Source organism: Aulonocara sp. 'chitande type north' Nkhata Bay, linkage group LG2 (assembly GCF_057382095.1).
Source record: "Aulonocara sp. 'chitande type north' Nkhata Bay isolate Kocher_YH1m ecotype deep benthic linkage group LG2, A_spYH_male_GT1.1, whole genome shotgun sequence".
Classification (NCBI taxonomy): Eukaryota; Metazoa; Chordata; class Actinopteri; order Cichliformes; family Cichlidae; genus Aulonocara; species Aulonocara sp. 'chitande type north' Nkhata Bay.
The window spans coordinates 30,908,619-30,932,240 of record NC_141345.1 but is presented as its reverse complement, the minus strand read 5'-3'; the positions used below and the strand labels follow the sequence as shown (position 1 = coordinate 30,932,240).

Genomic DNA, 23,622 nt, shown 5'->3' with positions numbered 1-23,622 from the left:
TTGACTGACGTCCTCTTCCACAAGCGGGGATAGCGAGCTGTACTCCACAATAGAGGAGGAAAGGCTGTGGGCGGGCAGGCAGGAGCACCGCTATCCAATGGGACTGGGGATGGGAGGGAGTTTGGCGAACTCCGGCTTTGTTCTAACTTACTGGGACTCCAGCACAATATGACTGAAGCGTCTGCACCGTTATTCTACGGGACGGTGCGTAGGCTCGCTCGCCTGCATACACTTAACACCGCTGACTTGCGCTCCAACTTTGGATAAACTTTTTTTTACGCATCTCCAAGGAGTCGGGAACTTTTATTTTCTTTTGTCTTTCATCGGATTGTCTGATTTCTTCTTGAAAATGCTATTTAAAGAGTTGAAATGAGACTTTCCTGAGCTGCAGGAATCATTCTCTCCGTTTAGAGGATCTTTTTGCAATTAAACGGCGCGGTGCGCAGGATAAAATAACACTTCTGGAGCACTTTGGTACACTGACTAAGCGTGGAAAGAGTTTCTCGTTGAGTTTTGTCTGCACATTTTCTGGAATACAATGATTTAGTGACTCGTCCAAACTCAGTAAAGTTGATGCATCATAGGCATGAACTCTGTCTGAGAAAGGCGGACTGGCTAACTGACCATGGCGCTCACAGGTATGGGCTCAGGCCGGCTTCATTTGATTCTACTGATGTTATGGACTCTGTCGCGGTACTCAGCATCCAGCCAAGTCCGTCAAGAGTTTCAAGTCCTAGAGGAACAGCCCATTGGCACCTATGTGGGCACGATAGGGACCAAGCCCAGCTTCACGTACCGCTTCAGCGAAAATCACAAACTTTTTGCAATTAACGCCACCACGGGAGTCATTTCCACTTCATCTGTGATTGACAGAGAGGTTTTGCAAAGTGATGTCATCAACGTTGTGGTGCTGTCCAGCCATCCCACCTACCCTACTGAGGTCAGGATAGTAGTTTTGGATATTAACGATAACTCCCCGGTGTTTCCAGACGCGTCAATTGTCGTGTCTTTTAAGGAGGACGCCAGCAGCGGCAGGCAAGTGATCCTGGACACTGCTACAGATTCCGACATAGGAAGTAACGGAGTCGATCACACCACGTACAGAATAGTGAAAGGCAACGAGCAGAGGAAATTCCGCTTGGATATTACAGTCAATCCTAGTGGAGAGGGGGCATTCTTGCACCTTGTTTCAACCGGAGGCTTGGACAGGGAAGTTACTCCCTTCTACCAGCTCCTGATTGAAGTCGAGGACAAAGGAGAGCCGAAAAAGTTTGGCTACATGCAAGTAAACGTCACTATTCAAGACATAAATGACAACCCCCCGATTTTTGAGCAGGACCAGTATCAAACCAGTGTTTTTGAGGATGCAGCTGTAGGTTCAAGCATCCTGCAGATTACAGCATCAGATCAGGATGAGGGAGCAAATGCCGAGATCAGGTACTTTTTAGATGATGGGACACCTTTCCAAATTGACCCCAAAGCAGGTACTATTATAATAAAAGAAGGTTTGGATTATGAGAGTAAAAAAGAATATTCTCTGACTATTCATGCTGTAGATAATGGGGTGCCCTCTCTGTCAGGCAGAACAGAAGCCACTATCAAACTTTTAGATGTGAATGATAATGACCCTGTCGTGAAATTCCGTTATTTTCCCACTACTTCTAAATTTGCCTCTGTAGATGAAAACGCACAGATTGGCACAGTTGTGGCTTTGCTTACCGTTTCAGATGCAGACTCCTCTACAGCTAATGGTAACATATCTGTTTCAATCTTAGGAGGCAACGAGCAGAGGCACTTTGAAGTGCACAAATCTCCTGTGCCCAATTTAAGTCTGATCAAAGTGGCCAGTGTGTTAGACAGAGAGAGAATTTCCTCATACAACTTGACTGTGTCTGTGTCAGACAACGGTAAACCGATGGCTAGGTCTTCTTTTGCTAGTCTGGTTATTTTTGTGAATGATATCAATGATCACCCACCCATATTTCAGGAGACGGTGTACAGAGTAGATATCAGTGAAGATATACCAAAAGGCAGCTACATTAAAGGGGTTTCTGCAACAGATGGTGACTCTGGGCAGAATGCCAACCTGCGCTACTCCCTTGTGTCTGGAAATGCTTTGGGCTGGTTCTCCATCAGTGAAAACAGTGGTCTGGTAACCAGTGCTGCTTTGCTGGATAGAGAAATAGCATCTGAAATTGTGCTCAATATTAGTGCCAAAGACCAGGGGCTGCAGCCCAAAATGTCTTACACTAAACTGATAGTCAACATCACAGATGTGAATGACCAAGTGCCTACATTTACACAGAGCACCTATCATGTTTCACTGGTGGAGCACGCTCCGGCCGGCACAGAACTGGTGGTGCTGTCTGCCTCAGATGACGACCTTGGGGCCAATGGAACTATCCGGTTTTCATTTGATGCAGAGACGCCAGCCAGCGTCCAGGAGCTGTTTCGCCTGGATGTCGTGTCAGGGCGATTAAGCACAGGCGTGGAGCTTGACAGGGAGGATCAGGCCTCCTACTTACTCCACATCCAGGCAGCAGATGCAGGCAGCCCCCCTTTGCACTCTGTAGGAAAAGTCAATATCACCCTTTGGGATATCAATGACAATAGGCCAGTTTTCTATCCTGTACAGTATTTTGCAAATGTGAAAGAGAACGAGCCCTCTGGTTCTTATGTAACCACGGTTTCAGCCACAGACCCCGATTTGGGTAGGAACGGCACAGTCAAATATATAATTACAGCTGGAGACTCTTCCAAATTCCGCATTAATAGCAATACAGGCAAAATTACCACACTGGTGCCCCTGGATAGAGAGGAGAAAACTGCTTACCAGTTGCAGGTGACAGCAGCAGATGGTAGTGGCCTGCGCTCACACACACCGGCCATTGTGACTGTAACTGTAATAGACACACAGGATAATCCACCAGTGTTCAGCCAGAAAGTGTACAGCTTTGTCATGTTTGAAAATGTAGGTGTTGGGACAGTTATAGGGACAGTGTCAGCAACCACAGTTGATTTAAATACAAACATTTCATATCTGATCACCTCAGGAGACCAGAGAGGGCTTTTTGCTGTCAACAGTGCAGGTCAGATCACAGCATCAAGCCAGATAGACAGAGAGGAGCAGGGCTTTTATCAACTCAAAGTTGTAGCCAGAGCTGGGGAGATCACAGGAGAGGCCTTTGTTAACATAACTGTAAAGGACTTAAATGATAATGCTCCTCATTTTATTCACGCTGTGGAGCATGTGAGCGCAGTGGAAAACTGGAGCACAGGTCATGTAATATTCCAGGCCAAAGCTTCAGATCCTGATGAAGGTGCAAATGGCATGGTGGTCTACAGCCTCAAACAAAACCCCAAAGGACTGTTTCATATTCATGAGAAGCATGGCCTCATCACGCTGACCGGGCCGCTGGAGATCACGACAAGTTCCTATGAGATTGAAGTCATTGCATCAGACACGGGAGTCCCTCAGCACACCTCCAGCCTCATCCTCATCGTCAGCGTATACGACGTCAACGACAACTCACCTGTATTTGACCAGCTCTCATACGAGGTCATCATCCTGGAATCTGAGCCTGTCAACAGCCGTTTTTTTAAAGTGGAGGCCACTGACAAAGACTCCGGTCTCAATGGCGAGATTATGTATGACATCGCTGGTGGGAACACAGGTGATGTGTTTGGCATTTTTCCAGACGGGCAGTTGTACATCAAAGCGGAGCTGGACAGAGAAATCCAGGACAGATATAACTTGGTGGTTACAGCCAAAGACAGGGCTGTGGAGCCGCTGAGTGCCACTGTAAATGTAACAGTGATTCTAGATGACGTAAATGATAATCGTCCTCTCTTTAACAGCACCAATTATGTGTTTCATTTTGAGGAAGAACAGAAGAGAGGGTCGCTTGTTGGGCAGGTTTTTGCTGAGGATAAGGACTTTGGCCCAAACAGTGAGGTCAGATACACATTTGAGACTCCACAGCCCAACTTTGAGCTGAATGCCATCACAGGGGAGTTGACGAGCACTTTGCAGTTGGACCGGGAGTCACTCATGAGACAAAGAGGCGCCGCTGTGTTCAGTTTTGTGGTTGTCTCGTCAGACCAGGGTCTCCCCAAACCCCTTAGAGACCAGGCCAAAGTGCAAGTTTACATACAAGACATCAACGACAACCCGCCCAAGTTCACCAAAGACATATTCCAGGCCTCCATCTCTGAATCAGCTCAAAACATGACACAGCTGCTACGGGTCTCTGCCTCAGATGTGGATGAGAACAAAAATGGACTGGTCCGCTATCACATCGCTGAAGGCAACGAGGAAGAACAGTTCACAATCGATAGTAGCTCTGGACAGGTGACTTTGGTTGGAAAACTTGACTATGAATCCACATCTTCATATTCACTAAAAATCATAGCTGTCGATGCTGGGGCTGTGCCCTTATCCTCCTCTTGTATGCTTAGCATTAGCATCTTGGATGAAAATGATAACTCTCCCATCTTCCCTAAATCCTCACTGTCGGTTGACGTCCTGGAGAACATGAGGCTAGGGGAACTGGTGGCCTCTGTGACCGGCACCGATGCAGATTCGGGTCAGAATGCAGACATAACGTACAGCATCACAGCCACAAACAACCATGGCACTTTCAGCATCAGCCCTAACACTGGCAGCATTTTTTTGGTTAAAAAGCTGGATTTTGAAACGCAGTCATTTTACAAACTCAACATCACTGCAAAGGACAATGGCAGAACTCCCCGCTCCTCATCCATTCCTGTGGTTATTCGTGTCAGGGACTTTAATGACAACCCTCCCATATTTACCGCTGGAGACATTTTCAAATCCATCCCTGAAAATCTTCCTATCTCTGCCTCAGTTATGACCATTACAGCTCAGGACACAGATGCAGACATAAACGGCCAGCTGCAGTACTCGATTATTCAGCAGATTCCACGGGGAAACCACTTCAGCATTGACCCAAGCACTGGGCTTATATACACCAGCAAGGAAATTGACAGAGAGTTCTCAAATCTCTTTGAGTTGACAATCAAAGCCACTGACCAAGCAGTTCCAGTTGAATTTCGTCGCTATGCCCTGAAAAATGTAACAATATGGGTCACGGACATTAATGATAATGTTCCCACTTTTGTGTCCCAGAATGCACTTGTGGCTGAGCCTAACATAGTCATCGGCTCCATCTTGACCACAGTGGTGGCCTTTGACCCGGACGATGGTGCGAATGGGGAGGTGGAGTATGAGCTTGTGGAAGGTGACTCGGACACTTTCATCATGGACAGGTACAGTGGGGATATTCGCCTGGCGTCCCAGCTGGTTCCATCCCGACTCATGTACACCCTCACAGTGTCAGCCACGGACCACGGCACTGACCGCAAGACCTCCAGAACTGAGCTGACCATCATCCTTCAAGGAGTGGATGGACCTGTTTTCTCCCAGCCCAAATACATCACCATCCTCAAAGAGGGCCAGCCACCGGGCACCAACGTCATCTCCCTGGATGCCTCGAGTCCTAGAGGCTCTGCAACCAAAGTGGAGTATTTCATTGTGGCGGTGCGCAGCGGCGGAAAAGCTGTGGGTCGCCTTTTCACCATCGGCCGACACACAGGAGTGATACAGACAGCTGCAGAGCTGGATCGAGAACAGGGGTCTGACCTCTACCTGGTGGATGTGTACGCCATTGAGGCAGACGCCAGCCAGCCGAGAACACAGCGTGCTGAGGTAAGGACACTGCTGACTTTTCTATTCTCTGCAGGTACTGGAAAGCCACCTTATATTTTGCACTATTGGTCTACTTGATCTGTTTGGCAGGAAAAGGGCATGAACTCACCCACTGGCACTTGTTAGAGACATTTGGATTAAATAAATGTAATAAGCAAAGTTGGAGGGTGGGTGACTGTCCAAGTCACACATAAAACAGAGCCACCAATTGCATTTGGGTGTGCATTCATTTTCTTTTTTTTTACACACACACTTTGCATTATATTAAATCATAATTTTGTTGGACACGACTAAGAAAACCTTGTTCTTTGGCGTGATAACTTTATTGTTCTCGTTTCCAAAGCATTCTAGCCATAACAATTCATCTTGAGTGTGGCTCCTCTAATATTTGAGTCTCGGAAAGGAAATGAGCATTGCATGTCTTCTGCGGAAGCTCCTCTAGCGCTTTCCTGAACTGAAATATTCTTATCAGCAGGTTATGAACTGCACAAATCAAAGAAAGACCACTTTTTAATTTCCCTACAGTTGACATAATTCATTCAAGGCTGCTCAATTTCAAGACCCACAATGGTTTCTTTTGTGTGTGAAGCAGAAATGAAAAGGAGAGCCATTCATACGGTGTTCCAGTACAGGTATGCATCATCAGCGCTGGTATTACTTTGAGCCTTAGGGCCTAAGGCTGTTTTGGCACTGGGGTGGTCTTTGGGTGCCTTTATACTACCAGGAACTGCTCCATAGGCAATAAGTGACCATTAAAATTAGTTGACCTCTTAAGACTTTGTAAAAGGATCAGGACAGAGAGAATGAAATTTAAGCTGTCCATTGAGTTTCTTCGCATTATGCGATGCACTGTTTTTAGGTTTTCTCTGAAGGAGATGGAGTTAATTCTCTCAAGTGTCATGTGGAAACCCTAAGGCCAGTTTGGGTGACTAATACCTAGCTGCTAGTCAAATTAAAAGCAAATGTGATTCTATATATGTTTTTGAAATTTTAGCCAGGGCTTAAAATACCATGTTGTTACAGACTCGATGACACACATACCTCATATATTTAAAGAAAAAATGTGTTTCGTGTTAGTGCATTTCTGAGGATGCCTGATGCAAAATGATTTAGGAGTTTAGGATTAGCAGTTCAAGATTGATGCCTTTTCAACCAAGACGCATATTGAAACTGAAATCCAATACAGCAATCTGTTATTTGGAGACAAACTCACATATTATTGAAATCAAGGATTACTTGGCAAAATCGTGTTAGCAGAGTTAACTTAAAAGTTTGCCCAGGCCAAATGGGAATATCAAATGTTCTCCCACTTTGCCTGCAGCAAAGATGGCAAACTACTTTCCTGCAGACTCTGCTGTCGGGCTAATGAGAGAATATAGTGCTTCACTGCTTCATTCCCAAACGTTAAACTCTAGATTGGTTTCATGCTAAGTTTGAACTTTCTCACCCCTTGGAGAGATGACTTTACCATACCACCTGGCCGAGTAGTCAATCTCTCCCGTTTGAGAAGCGTGAGATCTAATAACGTAGTGGAATTCAAATGACCGTCCACATTTGGATACACGGGCTGGTTTTTGTGCTGCAAGGCAATAAGCAGTCGGTTTTATGACCACATTTTTTTAACAGCACAGATGAACAGGTTCTGTTCAGACTGTTTGGGTCTCCTCTGTCAATGGGACCTCAATGCACAGTGTGGTACAACAATGTAAACCTTCTGACTTAGACTAATGTTTTTCCAGTGCAGTGTTTATACACCAGATACCCGGTAGCAACTTGGGGAGTATTTCCATCCAAGAGGTTATGACCCTTTCACATTCTCCATTTCCCATTTTCCCCATTGATTGGATGCATGAGAGAAAGCTGGCATTTTCTCCTGCACTGTGCACCGTGTGATGTTTTGGAAACACTTAAACACAGAGAATCTAGTTGGACATGCTTTATCAGTGGCTGCAATCTCAAACAGCTCGGGATGTTTGTCAGTAATTGTTGGTTGGTGCCTTCTGGCAAACATCTGGGTCATATGTAATATCCAGTGAGGTCTTCATTTAACCAAACAGCGATTCTACTTAAAGTTTGTTAATCGTATTTTTGCTGTTGTCATTTTGCATTTGGAAATGTTTTTCCTATGACTTCATTACCCAGAGATCTGAGTTTCTTTCTCCTGTTTCCTACTTTGGGTAAATATGCTGGGGAAAACATGTCTTGGCGGCAGCTTTATCTATTGTTGATGAATTCATTGAGTGTTTAGAAGGATGTTTTTCATTTGAGTCAAAGTTTTGATTCATCACATCCTGGAATGTACGTGTTTACAGGCGAAGAAATATGTTGGTTCCACTTTGGGCCATCGGCAACATGACAGGAGGTGTTTATAAGCTAGACGAAACACCTGCAATTAGGGTTTATATGTTAACCGCCAAAAGTAAAATGGCCATTACATGCAAATGTCACCTGCCATGTGACAATGGGGCTGCAGCAGACTATTGTTTATTATTGTTCTTTAGAATGGCAAAAGCATCCATCAAAATGACCCAGAAACCGTGTCTTGTATATTAAAATCATATTTCGGCATTACTCAGAGTCATAGCCTTTGATCAGTAAACGCTAAGTGACTGAACAGTTTGCTGGTTCTTAGAGGAGAAATGAAACTGTAGTTGCAAAAGCAACTCTGTCTATCTCCACTGTCTGTATTGCACTTTCTGGGTAAAATACGTCTTTGTACCCTTTAAATGAACTTAAGCATCCTAGACATGTCACACAGCTTCCATTTGTGTTGGCAGTTTTTGCAGACTTTTCATTGCCACCTTTCAAAATCTATTTTTTCTTCTTTTTCAAGTTGCATATTTGGTTGGAGCATTCCTTTGCATAAAGGAGTGAATGCTGTTGTAGAAACCAGAGGTCTTACTGGTCTCTGTTTCTTATCCTCTCTGCACACTCTCCCTTCATCAGCCTCCTCCTCACATTCAGATGCATCAGCCCCTATACAATGTAGTGCTACAACTGTTTTCTTAACTCACTGTGAATCAAAATGAAGTGCTGTTTTTTGGACAGACCCTCAAGTGCCACGTCAGGCCTTGCCCCCTCCTCCTAAAGGCATTGTTCCCCCCTTAAAAGTAAACACAGTCGCAGTGTTGAACAGGCCTTCCTTTGTTTTACTTTCGCGGATAAAGTGTTGCGCTGCCCCGGCCGCGATTCGAGAGGCTTTTATTATTTTTTTGTCTGTGCCAGCGTCTTTCTTTGGCAGATTTAGGCATGTGTATGGATGCCCCTGTCAGCCAGCTTTCCTCCCCTGTCTGCACCACTGAGCGACGCACAGTCAATCTGTTTGGGCTCATGAAACTGAGGAAAGAAAAGAGTGTTTTGGGAGGGTTGTGGACATGTCAGACGGTATTATTGGGAGTTGTGGGAATAAAGGAAGAGGTGGGGTGACGGGAAGCGTTATTAGGAGGGTGTTCGAAGTGCCAGACACAGGGACCCTTGCAAGGACATGGGAAGTGAGAGGCACAGTTGTGGTCCAGGATCATGTTCCAAGCAGGTTCAAGAAAGAGGGATCAGTCTGCTAGCAGGTTTTGGACATCATAGTCGGGGAATGCAGTCAGATACTAGGCTCAAATTAGTGTTGGTCTATTGTTATGGATAGTTTGAACTCCATTACTGTAGATTCATCATCCCCTCCTCGTTAAAGCTGTATATCTTCATGTCTTTACATCTCATTTGTATCTGCGTGCCTGTTTTGTGTCTCTGAGAAACTGCTTGTAGTCTCACTGTCAGATTCATAAATCTCAATGGTAGCAAAATGTCAAAGTCCTTTCGCTTTCTCCATATTTCATGATGCTGAAGCTCCTCTAATGTGAATTCTGAGGGAAATGTGATCAGAGGCATCGTTGGGGTTGTAGAGAAGACAAAAAAAGCCTCCCTGAAATACAAAACCTGTAAAGCCATCCAGGTCAGCGAGGCAGGAGAACAAGGTCACGTACATGATGATGTGATATGCATGCTGGTTCTTCTTTGTGCATTCGTGTCGTTTTGTGAGTGTAATAAAGGCTGAAATATTGATGACTACAGTTTCCACAGAAAAGAGGGAATATTATTACCGATAACTCCAGCTGTGCATTTAAATTTCCTGCATCAAAAAAATAGGAAAAAATGCTTTCATTAGATTTGAGTCATATGCAAGTTTAGTATGAAAATTTCATGTTTCTCAGAAGGCACATTTTACAAGAACTGGATGAAAAATGATGCAGAACAAACTGCATCCTTGTGTATTGTAATTCATGCTTTAATTGCGATATTTTGCTTGTGCACATGTGCTTGAGAGAGGGTGGTAATACACTATTCTAGCCATTACCCGGGTTGTAATTCACCCCGTAATCTGGCTGGACAAGCGATTTAAAATGGTGACCGAAGAGGTGACGCATCTGCTCAGCTCTCCTGGTAGGTGGTCTCTTCGGGTTTTGGGTGAACCTGTGAGTGAACTGGTGTTGGGGAGTGCCGGTTGTCTCAGAGCGTCTATTCGTTTTAACGAGACGCAATCGCTATAAAAGCTGAATAAACATTCACTCATGCGTAGACGCCTGCAAGCAAATGCTGCCAGAAACACACACACACACACACACACACACACACACACACACACACACACACACACACAATCTCACACAGACTCATGAGCAGAAATATGAAATGGTAGCAACAGTCAAAATAATTGTTTAATTTTAATTAGTATGATTATGTTACTGTCAAATAAGATCATTGAGAACTCTTCTGCGGATTCAAAGTCAAACTTATGTCGGCCTTTTATTGTATTGAACTGTCTGTTTGCGTTTGCCTTTTATTTTGTGCTTTGCTGAAATTTTGCTTGTTTTACGTTCTTACAGATGCTTGTATTAGTGATGAAGATCAAAAATACTGTGCTATACGTTTTTTTCTGAAGAGCTCTTGTACGCTAGAGTAGTTGCTACAGCAGGCCTCCTCAACATATGACTTTTTTCTCATAACACACACTTATGAAACTCGGGCCTGAAAGGTCAAGACCTGGATCATATTGTTCTGCTGTGCCATGTTCTATAAAGTTAAGCCAACCATCGCATTAGTAATGAAACGGCTAAAGTAACCCTTTTTTTGGCACAGAAACTGGTAAATCCCACAACTCACTTTCAGTTTTTCACCTGTTAAAATGAATAAGGAGTCAGATTCTTTAATCATGGTATAATCATAAATGAATCTCCATGTGTTGTGTAGCAGTTAGGCTTGAAACTTTCCTTTATGTTATAGTTGAATAGTTAGAGTTAGAGCTGGATCAGGTAACTCTGAACCATCCATTAGAAAGGCGGCTGTGGGTTCAGGCTCCTGGGGGACGTCCCATGATGCACTGAGCATTTATTCTCCACTTTGTCTTTTCACTCACGTTGTGTATGTATGCCACTACTGCAGCGGTCCCCAACCCCCGGGCCTCGGACCGGTACCGGTCTGTGAGTTGTTTGGTACCGGCCGCGAGAGTTGAGGCTCAGGTGTGAAATGTGTGGTTTTCAGGGTTTTTATCGGTTTTCAGCGTTATTTTGTTATCGTTTTTATCGCTAACTCGGTTTTCCTGGGTCTCTTCACGTGTGTTATGAATAACTCTTCTTTTTTTCAGTTTCACTAGTTTTATTTTGTTGTATTTTTCCGCGACACCTTAAAGGCCGGTCCGTAAAAATATTGTCGGGCATAAACCGGTCCGTGGCGCAAAAAAGGTTGGGAACCGCTGCACTACTGCATGTCATTACCTTTTTTTAAAAAATTTATAGTTGTGTTTTGTCCTTGTCTCTCTACGCTTGTATTTTTTTCACTTTGTCCTTCCCCTCACCTTCCAACCATTAAGAGGAGATGGCTGCCACTCCCTGAACAGGGTTGTGATCTCTTCCTGTTAAAAGGGAGTTTTTCGTCCCTACCATGCCAAGTGCTTTCACATAGGGGAATGTTTGATTGTCTCTAATATTTTAAGGTTTTCCTTGGAATATAAAGTGCTTTTCCTAGCTCATAAAAGTTCTTAAATGTTAAATATTGTGCAAAAACAGATAATTAAAATAAAGTTCAATCAAGAAGTCAGGAACAGAGTCATATTATGTATCTGACCTGCAGTTCAACTCAGTCTTTTGGTATTTGGGAATTTGCAATGGTGCTTTGGACACATGTCGAATCCAGTAAAATAAACTGACATCCAAGTAAACGACATCACTGTTAAGATTTCACTGGCATTGTCTGAACTTTCTAACACTCATTGTATTGTCTTCTGCGGGAAACTGAATTGTGCTGGTGTGGTAACCCTGCCCTGTTCTACTCTAAACAGGTTAAAACAAAAATTATTTACATATTCTATTTAAAAGAAAAAATGGCTAACCGCTAAATTATGTTCGTGAAAGGAATGTACGTGTGTATTAAAAGAAAAATCTTTAACTCTGCAGTTGACTGTCCGCAACTTAAAAAAAAAAAACAAAATAAGTTTTTCCCCCTGCTCTGCCTCATGAAAAGTCAATGCAGGACCTTCGGTTAGAATAATAAATGAATGCGGCCAGAGCTGTGCATGCTCTGCAGAGTTTTGCATCATTGCGTTTATTTTCACTTCAGAGATTCATTTCTCTTGTTGTGTGACTTTGATTGTCATGCCTCATTTGGGAGGGGGTCATTCCTCTGTCTTAAGCACACATGCTCGGACCAAATGTGCGACTGAAATAGTATTAATCTCCGCTGGGAATGCCTTTCTCCTTTGGTCTGCAGGATCTGGCGTGATCAAAAGGGAGACCTTTATTGTTTGGTACTGTAGCAGGTGGGATTTCTTCAAGTGCAATCAGAAAGGTCGATGTGAAGCTGTGATCTAAAGTTTCCAACCTTTCCAGTCACTCAACCGCAAAAAAGTTAGATTGGGAGTAGCTGAAGTGGGAATGATCAGGTAGAGCTATGATTTGGTTTGTACATTTTGCCTGAGCAAGTGCTACATAAGGATATAAATCTTTGAGAGTATGACTACATCCCTGTGATTTCTTCATCACTCCTCTCTGCTCTGCTCTGACTGTGAAGGGACCATAAAATATACCCAAGTCTCTCCAGCTGAAAAAAAAATGTTCCACTACTTTCACTTGTAAAACGAATGGAGTTTGAGAGAGAGAGAGAGAGAGAGAGAGAGAGGCAGAGTGGTGGGTTGATTTTGGCACATATTCTCAGTGGTAATAATGGATCCCAGCTACAGAATGATTTGTTCTTCCACGTGACTTACCGAGCTCTCTAGCATCAACAAACACTCCACATGCAGAAATACACACAGCAAATTTCCATTGTTTTCAGAGCTCAGACTTGACTGTGGTGCCTGGTTGACCTGTTCGTCTGCTTTGTGTCCCAGAAAAAACAAAAAAGAGCTACTTGCTGCTCTTTTTGCTCATCTCACTTCCCTCTCCCTCACGTCCATCAGTGGCACCCCTTGAGTGACATTTGGTGCTTTTGGCTCACTCACAGATCCTCACATCTTCAGGGACATCAAACAAAAAGGACACAGAGAAGACTTCTGCTGTGCATGCAGAGTTCTCACGTGCACAGCAGAAATGCATAGCCCTCATCTCCCCTGCTTGCGGTAAGATGAGTGACCCGCAGGCAGGAAGGGGTATCTCCCACAGCCTGGGCAGATAATTTAGGATCTAGAGATGGAGGGAGGTGAAAGGAGGAGGGGTAAGGGGAGTTAAGGTTGGAGCTGGGAGAAAGGGAGGGAGGAGTGGAGTAGGACTTTAGTGTCAGGAGAAGGAGACAAGCAAAAGATAGACTGGCACCAGAGAGCAAGAGCTTGTGTTATTGTTATCTCCCATCTTATTTTACGAGTTTTCCATCAAGAGAGTCACTGTAGCTCATGCTCTGCGTGCGCCACACTTTTAACTTTATTAAGAGGTTAACCATACCGTGATTTAGAGTCTAAGCAGAACTTATTTTTTTATGTTTTGTAGCTGTGTTGTTGTGATAATATTACTTTTCAAGCTTGCAAAATCTTTGCAAGCTTTGTCTTGCTCAGTCTGCTGTGCAGGTCTTAACTCAAAAAATAAGCCAAGCTGCGGTTGATTTGCAGCTGTTTTCAATTTTAGAATTGAAATATTTCAGCTCTCAAAATGTCCCTGCATGACTTTTCCGGCACTCAATTTCTGTGCAAGTTGTTAGATTTTTAGAATCATGCAATGGAGTGTTAGTCGTAATTCTGTTCGTGCTCTTCATTTGACAGCTTTTTGGACGTTTCTTGGACTTTGAAAATCCGCTGACCAATCTAATGTGATCTAATGGGTTTTCCCCCCATATTATAGCTGATTTTAATGTTTTGTTTCTTTTTGTTTTCTAATCCTTTCTTTTTCTCCTCTTAGAATTGTGTACTGTGAATATTATGGAGTGCTACTGAGGTCATTACAGACTCACGCTGTGCAGCCAGACATTGTTTAAAACCACATCATAAATCAATATATCAGCCTTAATTTGATAGAAATGTGTACAATGTATTTTTTTTTAATAGCTTCAGCTGAGGAACCGAAAGAACAGCCTATGGCTGAGTGTTTAAAGGGTTGGTTCACCTAAAAAACAGAAATGTTATCGTTATTTGATGAACAAGTTAAAATAAGCCTAGAGAGAGATTAAAAAGATATTTATGTTTAAGGTTCTACTTAACTGACAGGTGCCTCTTATCGGGTGTTTCTGGGCAGATTGATTGCTTCTGAACCACCTTACAAACAATCAGAAAACTCAAGCTGCTTAAATTCCCCATATACATCCTCCTCCACTGGGTTGTTTTGCTCAAACGCTGTGGTTGTTTGAGCACGTAGTCGAGTGCAACGTCCCGGGAAAATTGCTCGTGGTCACCAGGACAATAACTGGAGAGTATGAGCTTCACTTTGTAGGATTATTATCTCATTGAAGGAGATTCTTGGATCCAAGTTGTCTCCGTGCTGGCGCTGGTGCGCTGTATTTCCAAAGCAATAATCTTAAAGCATCTTTGATGGTGAAATCTCACAGAGTATGCTGGGTGCACGCTTCGCCTTCAAACGTTTCCGTCTTGCACGGCATACTGTGTGGCTCTGCATGGCAGCTAGCAAATGCTGGCCCTCGATAGCAAACAAAACACAGTGTTTACACAAATTTCGAACAACTGATCTGCTGTCAGAAACAGAGCAGCAAGAACTCCTGGCTTGAAATAGCTAACCATTTTGGTGAGCGCGGCCCTGCTCTCCCCTCCTTGGTTGGTCAGTTTAATTGAAACCAGCTGGTGAGGGTTCTGGGTAGCGATGCGCAGGGGTCGACTCAGCGTGACTCAGGCTTTTACCTGAGCTGCCCCCCTTTTGCTTTGTTGTCAGACAAAAGTTATGTTTTAAGTTTGTGATATCTCATGCAGCAGACTAAAGGAAAGTCTGACTGTTTTCAGCTCCTAAACGAGCTGTGGTTCTGGTTTCGATTACATTCGTTGACATTGTGCTATTTTCGCTTTTTTTTTTTTTTTTTTTTTTTTTGCCCACTCTGTGATTTTCCTATGCAAATGGATGAAGTGGCCTAATTTCAGCAGGTTCTTTTGTGTCGAGGTGTAATTTAACAAACTGCTGCTCTCAAAGTTGACTTTATGGTCTTTCCTTTCAAACACTGTTGTTGACTTTGTATACATTTCTTAGTTATATGTGTGTTAAAGTGCAGATACGTGCCTGATTGCTCACATGCACGCGTCCGTATGCATGACTTTAACCTACTGTTCTTGCATACTTTTTACCAAATTTTTCTGGCACTGACATGTAGTTCACTGAGATGGGAAAAAAAAACTAAACAGCCCACTGAACAATGAATCATCCGAAACATCGTCTAAACTTGGCTGGCCGGCTGTTGACAGACAGATCATAATGAAGTTTCCCTCCCACGACACTAAGATTTAACGGTATTACATAGAGGGTGATCAGATATTACATTATGTTTCTATCTGCTCCGGGGGTCTTCTGCTATTGAGGGCTTCACTTACAGTGAGGCGTGCAGACTGAGCGCAGATGCCTGTGGGTGTATGAGAGCAAAATAGCAACAACTCAACACTTACAATTCAAGCAAATCGAAATCTGCTCACGTTCTTCTTAAATAGCCAAAAAGATCTATTATTCTTCTCATTGAGTCTTTTTTTTTTTTTTTTAAATATTTGAGTCTCTTTGTAATCATTGTAAATGCCATACTGAGGTAATCAAAACAAATATTTATTCTAGGAAAATGTGAAGCAACTGAAGTGAGCTGAAAACAGTGCCAGCTTGCTCTCTGCGTTGTCAGTTTCGTTTCACTAGATGAAGGACTTTAAAAAGAACTGCACCTTTTTTGCACGTTAGCATTTTGGCGCACGTTTTCATGCATCTAACTGATGAATTATCAAATTATCAAGGCTATGAATAAGCTTGGACTTGACTCCTGGAGTGTTTGTTTAATGATCAGTCATACTAGAGTACCAGCGTCTCACCTGGAAATACCATCAACGACCTGCCCAGCACCCTGCTTCACACCCAGTGTCAGCTGACATTGGCTCCGGGGCCCTGGTTGGATAAGCTGTTAAGAAAACAGATTGATGGAATTAATGTAAAAGTATAATTGAATCAAGGAAACTGACATTTCTGAGAGCATCAATATATCCAGTGTGTGCCTGACGGCTTACTTAATGAACTCTGAATTCACATAACTGAGCTGTTCAAAGGTGCAGTGCTTTTTTTAGAGATATCTACTATTAAAGACACTTACATTAGTTTGCATTTTATTGAAATATGTCTCTTGTCAGATATTAAAGTTTATTGAAATGCAATATACAAGTGATGTCTGCATTCTTCAGGCGCGCCAGCTAGCTCAGTGCTAATCCGTCCTCCTGCAGATTTACACATGATCCTGCACAGGTTTCGTGCCATTCGATGCAGCTATTTGATAAAGACTCAGTGATCCGATGAAATGCGACACTCTCAGGATCCTTCCCAGTCACTCTTGTGACCTTTGACCCCACTTGGCAGAACTGGAACGGAAGCACAGCAACATCTCTTGGCAGCTAAACAGCCAGCTATGTGTCTGTCACAGTGTCTGTGTGAGTGGATATACTCTTATAGAAAGTGCGATTGTGTTTCATCAGGCCGAAAAAACACTTGTGCGTATGTGTGTGAGAGCATGTTAACATGTGACAGAGTCCTGCAGCGTGGTAGACTGGCAGCCTGAGCGTGAACTCAGCATGCTTTCTTTATGTCTCTGACGTCTGACAAGGCTGAGGCGCTGTTGGTAATGATGTGGTTATTACTTCCCATCATGCCTCACTGCAGGCCGGGCCGTAAAACAGTGCGGTATATTCACTGTGTCCCTCACCGACTGCCTACTGTGGCCAGCACTTTGTGGCTGTTTTATGAAGCGTTTTCCACTTAGGGATACACTCATGGGACCTCGTTCACCAAACTGCTCTTCAATGTGATATCATCATGTTGTGTAAAAGATACAATTATAATTTTATTTGCTTTTGTCATGTCTTTGAGACAGTATTTTAAAATTTGATAGCTGGGAGATATTCTACATTAATAATAAAAAAGATACATTTCACATATGAAAAGTTTGAATATTTTGTTGATGTGTTGTCTAAAGTCAAATGGCAATGCAGTCTTCAAAGGCTATTTGCTAACAAATATATAATATAAATGGTTGCTTATAATAGGGAACAGACACCCGACAAAGAACTGTCAACTGATTTTGCATTTTTCCTCACTTATGTCCCTCAGTTTTATAAATCCATAATCAATAATGAGAAAGAGAAGTATCACAGGAAAAGTCTAATTTTCAGGGCTTCCGTTACCTTTTTTCCACCTGCGTAGTGCCCAATCTTGAAACTTTTCCACAGGTTTTGACAAAAAACAAAAGACTGGTGCCAGTGCCAGAAAACTAGCACTCGGCATGCCACCACGGCAATTACTGGGCCCAAAGTTGTAACCACTTACATTAGTGGCTCTGGGAGGGGCTACTGCAAGAATTTAAACAGTAATTCATAGATGTAGACTCCAGATATCCATCTTCTGTGACTTTATTCCCACAAAAACTACTCCAATTTCTCCCATATAACACTACATAACATTAGGTGCTTAAATCGGACAAAATGTGGGCTTGTCTAAGGTAGAGCTGGCACCACCACTGGTGGAAATTAGGCGTATTGTTAAATTGACTTACATGTGGTTATATCAAGGGATACACTATGGAGGACAGCTTCAAGAGCTGAGTGCAACTAGAGCAACTTATTCACTGAAGCTAGGATTATCTTGTTATTCTTATGACAACATATTCATGCCTTAAGAAATGTTCAAAGAAGATTGTAATGACACATTTTTTTATATTTAATGGCTTTATAGTTTTTACAGTGTTTTCTTTGTCTCGCTTGAATTCAGGGTATTCTCTTTTGGGAATTATACTCTCGCCGTGGAATGCAATCAGTAAAAGGGGCTGGGCATCGGATTTCAAATTGTCTTTGAAACTCAAGATTTATTCACAGGCTGCATACATAACCCCCGCTGCTGAGTTGCACGAGCTCTCTACTTAGGCTGTGAGGAAACCGTGGTTGCCCCGGGCCTGGAGAAATGCCAGCTGTGGTCATATGGAACCAGTTTGAATCTCTAACTGTCAAATTCTCTGCGTTTCCCCCAGCATATAACTTCATATAGAGGATGCATGGACATGGTGCTGTTTGGCATTAACAAAACAACGACGTCAGTTTCTCACGAGAGTTAAGATTGTATCCAGCTTACCTTAATGATGTATGGGGTGCATTTGAGAGTGATAACATGATCATTTTAATTTTTTTAAACCTTAAACTCACTGCACATTGCTCGGGATAATCTTCGGAATGAAATAAATTTTAGAGTTCACAGTGGTGAAATCCGTTAAATTTGCACAATCTTGAGTTCAGTATCCTAAATTTATGCTAAAAAAAAAAGGCAAAAGAAGGACCAGCATCCCTTCTGCGCCATTTAAAATCTTCTTCAAAAAAGTATTTGTGTCTCCCTCATTAATCTTCCTCGTCTCGCAAAATTAAATTCATATCATTATGACACAAATTAGCCCCCTACAATGATTACCCTATTGTTGTGTTGTTTACATTGTTATTTTTCCGCTGCTCTGCATACATCAGTTCGCTCCGGTTTTAATTAATTCTTGCACAGAAATGAACATGGGAGCAGTCCCGGGGTGATTCATTTAGGGTGTATATGATTAGGACCGACCTCGAAGATCAGAGGTTCTTTTTATTCTGTGGCATTGATGCTAATTCATTTACCAAAACCCCCACAAGTCTCCTCCTTCTCGCAATCCTTTCCTGTCGTGTTGAGGTTTTATTCTTTCCGATCATAAGAGTCCCAATTCCACTGCGCTGTTTGTGTTGGATGGAAATGAGGTCTGTCCATTTCTTTAGGGATGGGTAGATCAATGGATGGGGGTGGAGGGTAGAGAAGCTAGTGTGCAAGCTGTCTCTCCAGGTCTCCATTGAGATGAGATTACATCGTTGGTTGGTGGCTGCAAAATGCAGCACTCTGCTGGCAGACACCAAGCAGGACTCACAGGAGTCTTTTCAAATCTCACCATTGTTAGCGAGGGATTATTCTTTGGGTTGTTATCCCATTATGCTGTAATGGTAGCAATTTTCTGCTTAGGAATTTGGCTTTTTCTAGGGGGAAATACATGCCAGAATGTTTTTAAATCAAGCATTTATCATGTGCAATTTGTAAAACCTGTTAAATTGTATTTCCACAAAGAGTGACATTTTAGACAACTCTGAGTTCTCTGCTGGATTTATTGGGGAAATATTTGTTTACACTGATATCCTGATATCTTGCATTTCAGCATTTTCTTTTAGTTTAGCTGAAACCTTATATTGTCTTACAGAAATACTGTAAAACGGGACAACGGTCAGGTTGTTTTTAAAGTTCCTCTCTGCACAATGCTGAAGTCAAATTCTTGAAATATTTTGGGTATTAATTTTTTTCCTGACGTTAGGGAATTGTCCTTTCTTTAATATGGGATGGGACATCAACAAGGCTTTTCAAAGTAATGCTCTTAACAGGTCATTAAGCTTTTTTTGAGTTTTTCTGTAAGTTTGCCCAAACACTAAAACCTTGTGTCTTTCACGTCTGATTAGTGACACTTTAATAAAGTCGTTTAAAGTTCAGCGGACTGAATTTTCCACCTTTTCTAGTGTTTCTATGGTCACAGGGAAACGACCTGCATTCAGGCCTGTACGCAATCTTTTAAATGCAAATCCTTTAAAAGTAACTGTGTAATTCTGTCTATGGGGACTCTCCCAACTTGGCTGTGAGAGAAAGTGTTCTTTTTATATAAGGCAACCACGGCTGTTTTTCTTTCTGTCTTCTTGATCTGACAGCAATTGACTAAGCCAGTCCTTAAGGCATGACAAAAGCTTGGCAAAATCTTTACATTTCTTTTCCTCCTCTCTCCCCCCTCTCTCCCTCGCTCTCTCTTTTCTAACTTTTCGTGGATGGGCCAAGGTAGACAAAGCCTGTCTTCTCTTCCACTTGATTGGGTCAGAAGGCTGAGGTTAAATGTTTGGTTCAAAATTGTCTTAGCATTCCCAGCGTCATGTTTTTTCTTTCCTCTTTTTTAATGGCGCTCGGGGAAGCTCGGAATACTATGTCGAATCGGCCACAATCAAATCATTTACGGTGAGCTCACAACGAAGGAATTAATGCATTTTATATGAGGATGCCGAGTCTGAGGTGAAGTCCCCTCAGCAACATGTGAGAAAACGCTCTCTCTCTCTCTCTGTTTTACTTATTGAAATTATAGCTGTCACCCATTTCACAAGGAGGAGAGCTAAGGGGAAGCAGGTCATTGACTTGATTTTCATGGGAAGGCTGATTCGGCCATTCAGGGTCTGATAGGTCCAGTATTGACAGCCCTTTGCGCGAGGGGAGGGGAGCATGCCGCCTTCATTGTACCCACGGTTTGCTGAGGAAAAACAAGAGAACGCCTGGGAGACAAAGACCTCAATGGGAACAGTAGCCCCTGTGTCCCCTTGCTTCTGACTGCTGCTGCTGGGAGGCTTGTGTCTTCCATTCTGGCCTCAAGTGCTACTCCCACCCTCTCTCAAACACCCCGCCACCCACTTCTCCCGCTCTTTTTTCATCCTGTCAAGTGGCTGCAGAGGTGTTGCCGTTTTATCCTCTGACCCTTGACACCCTCCCTCTGAGTCGTATCGTCTCTGGGTGCAGAGGTTGTTTGTCATCTTCATTGGACGAAGAGTACTCTTCAGATCTATTTGTTGCCGACCGTGCTAGGAGCATTACTAGGGTTCTCAAGTGGGGCTTTTGCTGTAACTGGTCACAGGTGTAGGCCCAAAAAAACAAGACCATATCTCACCCTTATTACTTCAAATGTTGTACTGCACTTTCTCAGATCCTCAGTACTGCACCAAGTTTGTGGTGCACCAGAGGAATGATTGTCGATATAGCAAAGAACACAAATACATGCAGAGGTTTTGTGTCACTCCTTCTTGCTTCTTACCTTTCATTAACCTATTTCTTTTCTCAATAATGTATGCAGTCAGTGGGTGTTGGCAGCAGTTGTCCAGCTGCTGTCATTTGTATTCACTTCAAATCCTGCTCTCAAGCCCTTGCTCTTGTATTAACAAGTTTGTGTCAACCAGAGAGCCTTGGCCAGCCATCAGAGTGTAGTACATTGGTCTAGGTTTAAGGTTATCGGGTCAGTCTTATCGAGCCCTCTCTTTGAAGTAATCCCTGGCTCTGCTTCCCTTCTGATAAATACTGTATGTGGGCTTTGTCTGGGCAGGCGTCCAGCATGTGTGAAGGATGGAATATTTGCTGGTAGTGCTTACTTAGAAGTGTTCCAAAGCCCCAGCTAATATATTACCAAGGTTTGCCAGATATAATTTTAAACCTGACTTGGAGCTTAAGAACGCAGTTGTTGGGTGAAAACACATTTGAGCTCCTCTGAGTTGTTTCTACAGATGCAGAACTCAAGCTAATCAAAACAGTTTTTATTTTCCTTCAGTCTGATATGATCCTAGGTTTCGTCATTGTCACTCATGCTTACTTATCTCATGCTTTTTCACAGCTAAATCTGTAATCTCTCACACCAATTAAAAGAACACACTCAACAGAAGGTGTTATGCGATTACAGAAAAAGATGTGGGTCAGAAGCTAGCTTTTACCAGGGTTTCATGAGCAGGGAAATGAAATACGATTGCACTTTAACCCTTCCCGACTTGGCATCCAACCTTTAGAGCACTTTCTGACCTCTAACCTTTGGGCTAACCCAGGAAATTGTCCCGACTCCCTTTGACAGCGAGTAAGTACCATCTTTCCGACGTTTGTTGAAAAGAGTATAATGGGAACACAATGGAGAGTAAAATCATGCTGTGGTGACAGTTGGAGATCACAGCCCATGAATTTTTGGTTTAAGACATCAAAATGATGATAAGCCAACTGGTAACCATTAGGCCTGTATCCTTCAATGAATTTCGAGAACACACACATCTTGGCTCCCTTCAGATTTTTCCTTTCTTTTGGTTACCGCAGTGGATCGGCATGGTAGACTTTGTAGGGGGACTCCATCTTCCACACATCCCACACACCCTCCTGCTCCCTTTCCCCCTCAATCTAATACTGGCTTCTTTTGAAGTGAGGATTTTCTGGAGAAGTGCTTCAAAGCCCCTCCCCGCCACCCCACACCCAAATCTGTCTATTGAAGTATGAGGGCCCCAGCTTTCATATGGGGATATGGTCCTTCGATTTTGGGTCGTGAGCTCTTTATCGTAATTTACTGTATCAGGGAGTGCTTCTCTCCTGGTATGTGGAGATTGAAAGGAATGGTCATGTGCTGAACTGATTAAGAAGTTAGCAGTGACCCGAGGTTAAACCCTTTGAGTGGAAGGGGGGCTGGGGGTGAGAATACAAAAGACGAGTTGGAGTGGGCATAGTGGGTGGAAAGAGGTGGTAAAAGATGGAAAAATTATCCCAGTTCCAACTATACCACTCAAGAAGTGAAACTTTGCAGGAACTAAGGTCAAGGATTCTTTTCACTCGCTACTCCCAGTGCCTACACCCTTAAAGAATTTGAGATAATGCCATTAAAACTAACCTTTCTATTGTCACAGTGACTTGTTTTGGTAAGGACACATTTTCCTTATCATGTTCCATTAACTTGACATTACCTCACTCTTGTCTCTCCCCTCTCTGTAGCCTCACTCCTTTTCACGATTCAAGGCACCACCAGACTGTTTTTGTAGCTGGCTTGTCTCTTTGGAGGACCGGAGTAAACTGAATGGTGACAGCTTTGCCTGCCAGGCGAGTTGTGTGGCGCAGTGTCTGTATTGAGTCTAGGCTTGAGTTTTTTTTCTTCTCCCTCTGCCTCTCCCCTTTCTGTGTTTGATGAGAATCAGACAGATTTAGCCGAGGTTTGAGCAAGCACAGAGGCCGGCCGGCTCTCCGCGCACCACTGCTGCCATGCTAATAGTGGCACAGCCTGGGACCGCAGAGATTATCTGTTACCAGGCAGAGATGTCACAAACCCAGGGGGTATTTGTTGCCTTCAAAGAGACGCCTGGTCAATCTTTCCCCTCGTTAGTTATCACACTGATTCAAATGAAAACAAAAAAGGGCAAAAACAGGGGAAAGAAGTTGTGAACTGTGACACATCTCATCAGCCAGCATTTCTAGTCTTTCTTTTTCCATCCCATTATACAGTCTATTGACTATCCTAGAAGTTTTTATTGCAGGATTTCCGCTTTTCACTTTGACAAATAATTGAGGGCTGATGTCCTTCCTGGCAACGGATTTAAATTAAAATGCTCTGACCCGTTTTGATGGTTAACTTAACCCAGCTGAGCAAAGCTCGCTCCA

General features: G+C 43.1%; 1 protein-coding gene across 1 annotated transcript in view; it reads left to right on the top strand.

Annotated features, from left to right (window-relative positions):
• Positions 1 to 218: 218 nt before the first annotated feature.
• The window catches only part of fat4 (FAT atypical cadherin 4), a 103,863-nt gene continuing 80,459 nt past the window's right edge, over positions 219 to 23,622 (top strand). The window contains exon 1 of the mRNA XM_086258932.1: positions 219 to 5,728. Coding sequence (XP_086115058.1) covers positions 626 to 5,728 — 5,103 coding nt within the window. The 5' untranslated portion in view covers positions 219 to 625. The remainder of the gene's footprint in view (positions 5,729 to 23,622) is intronic.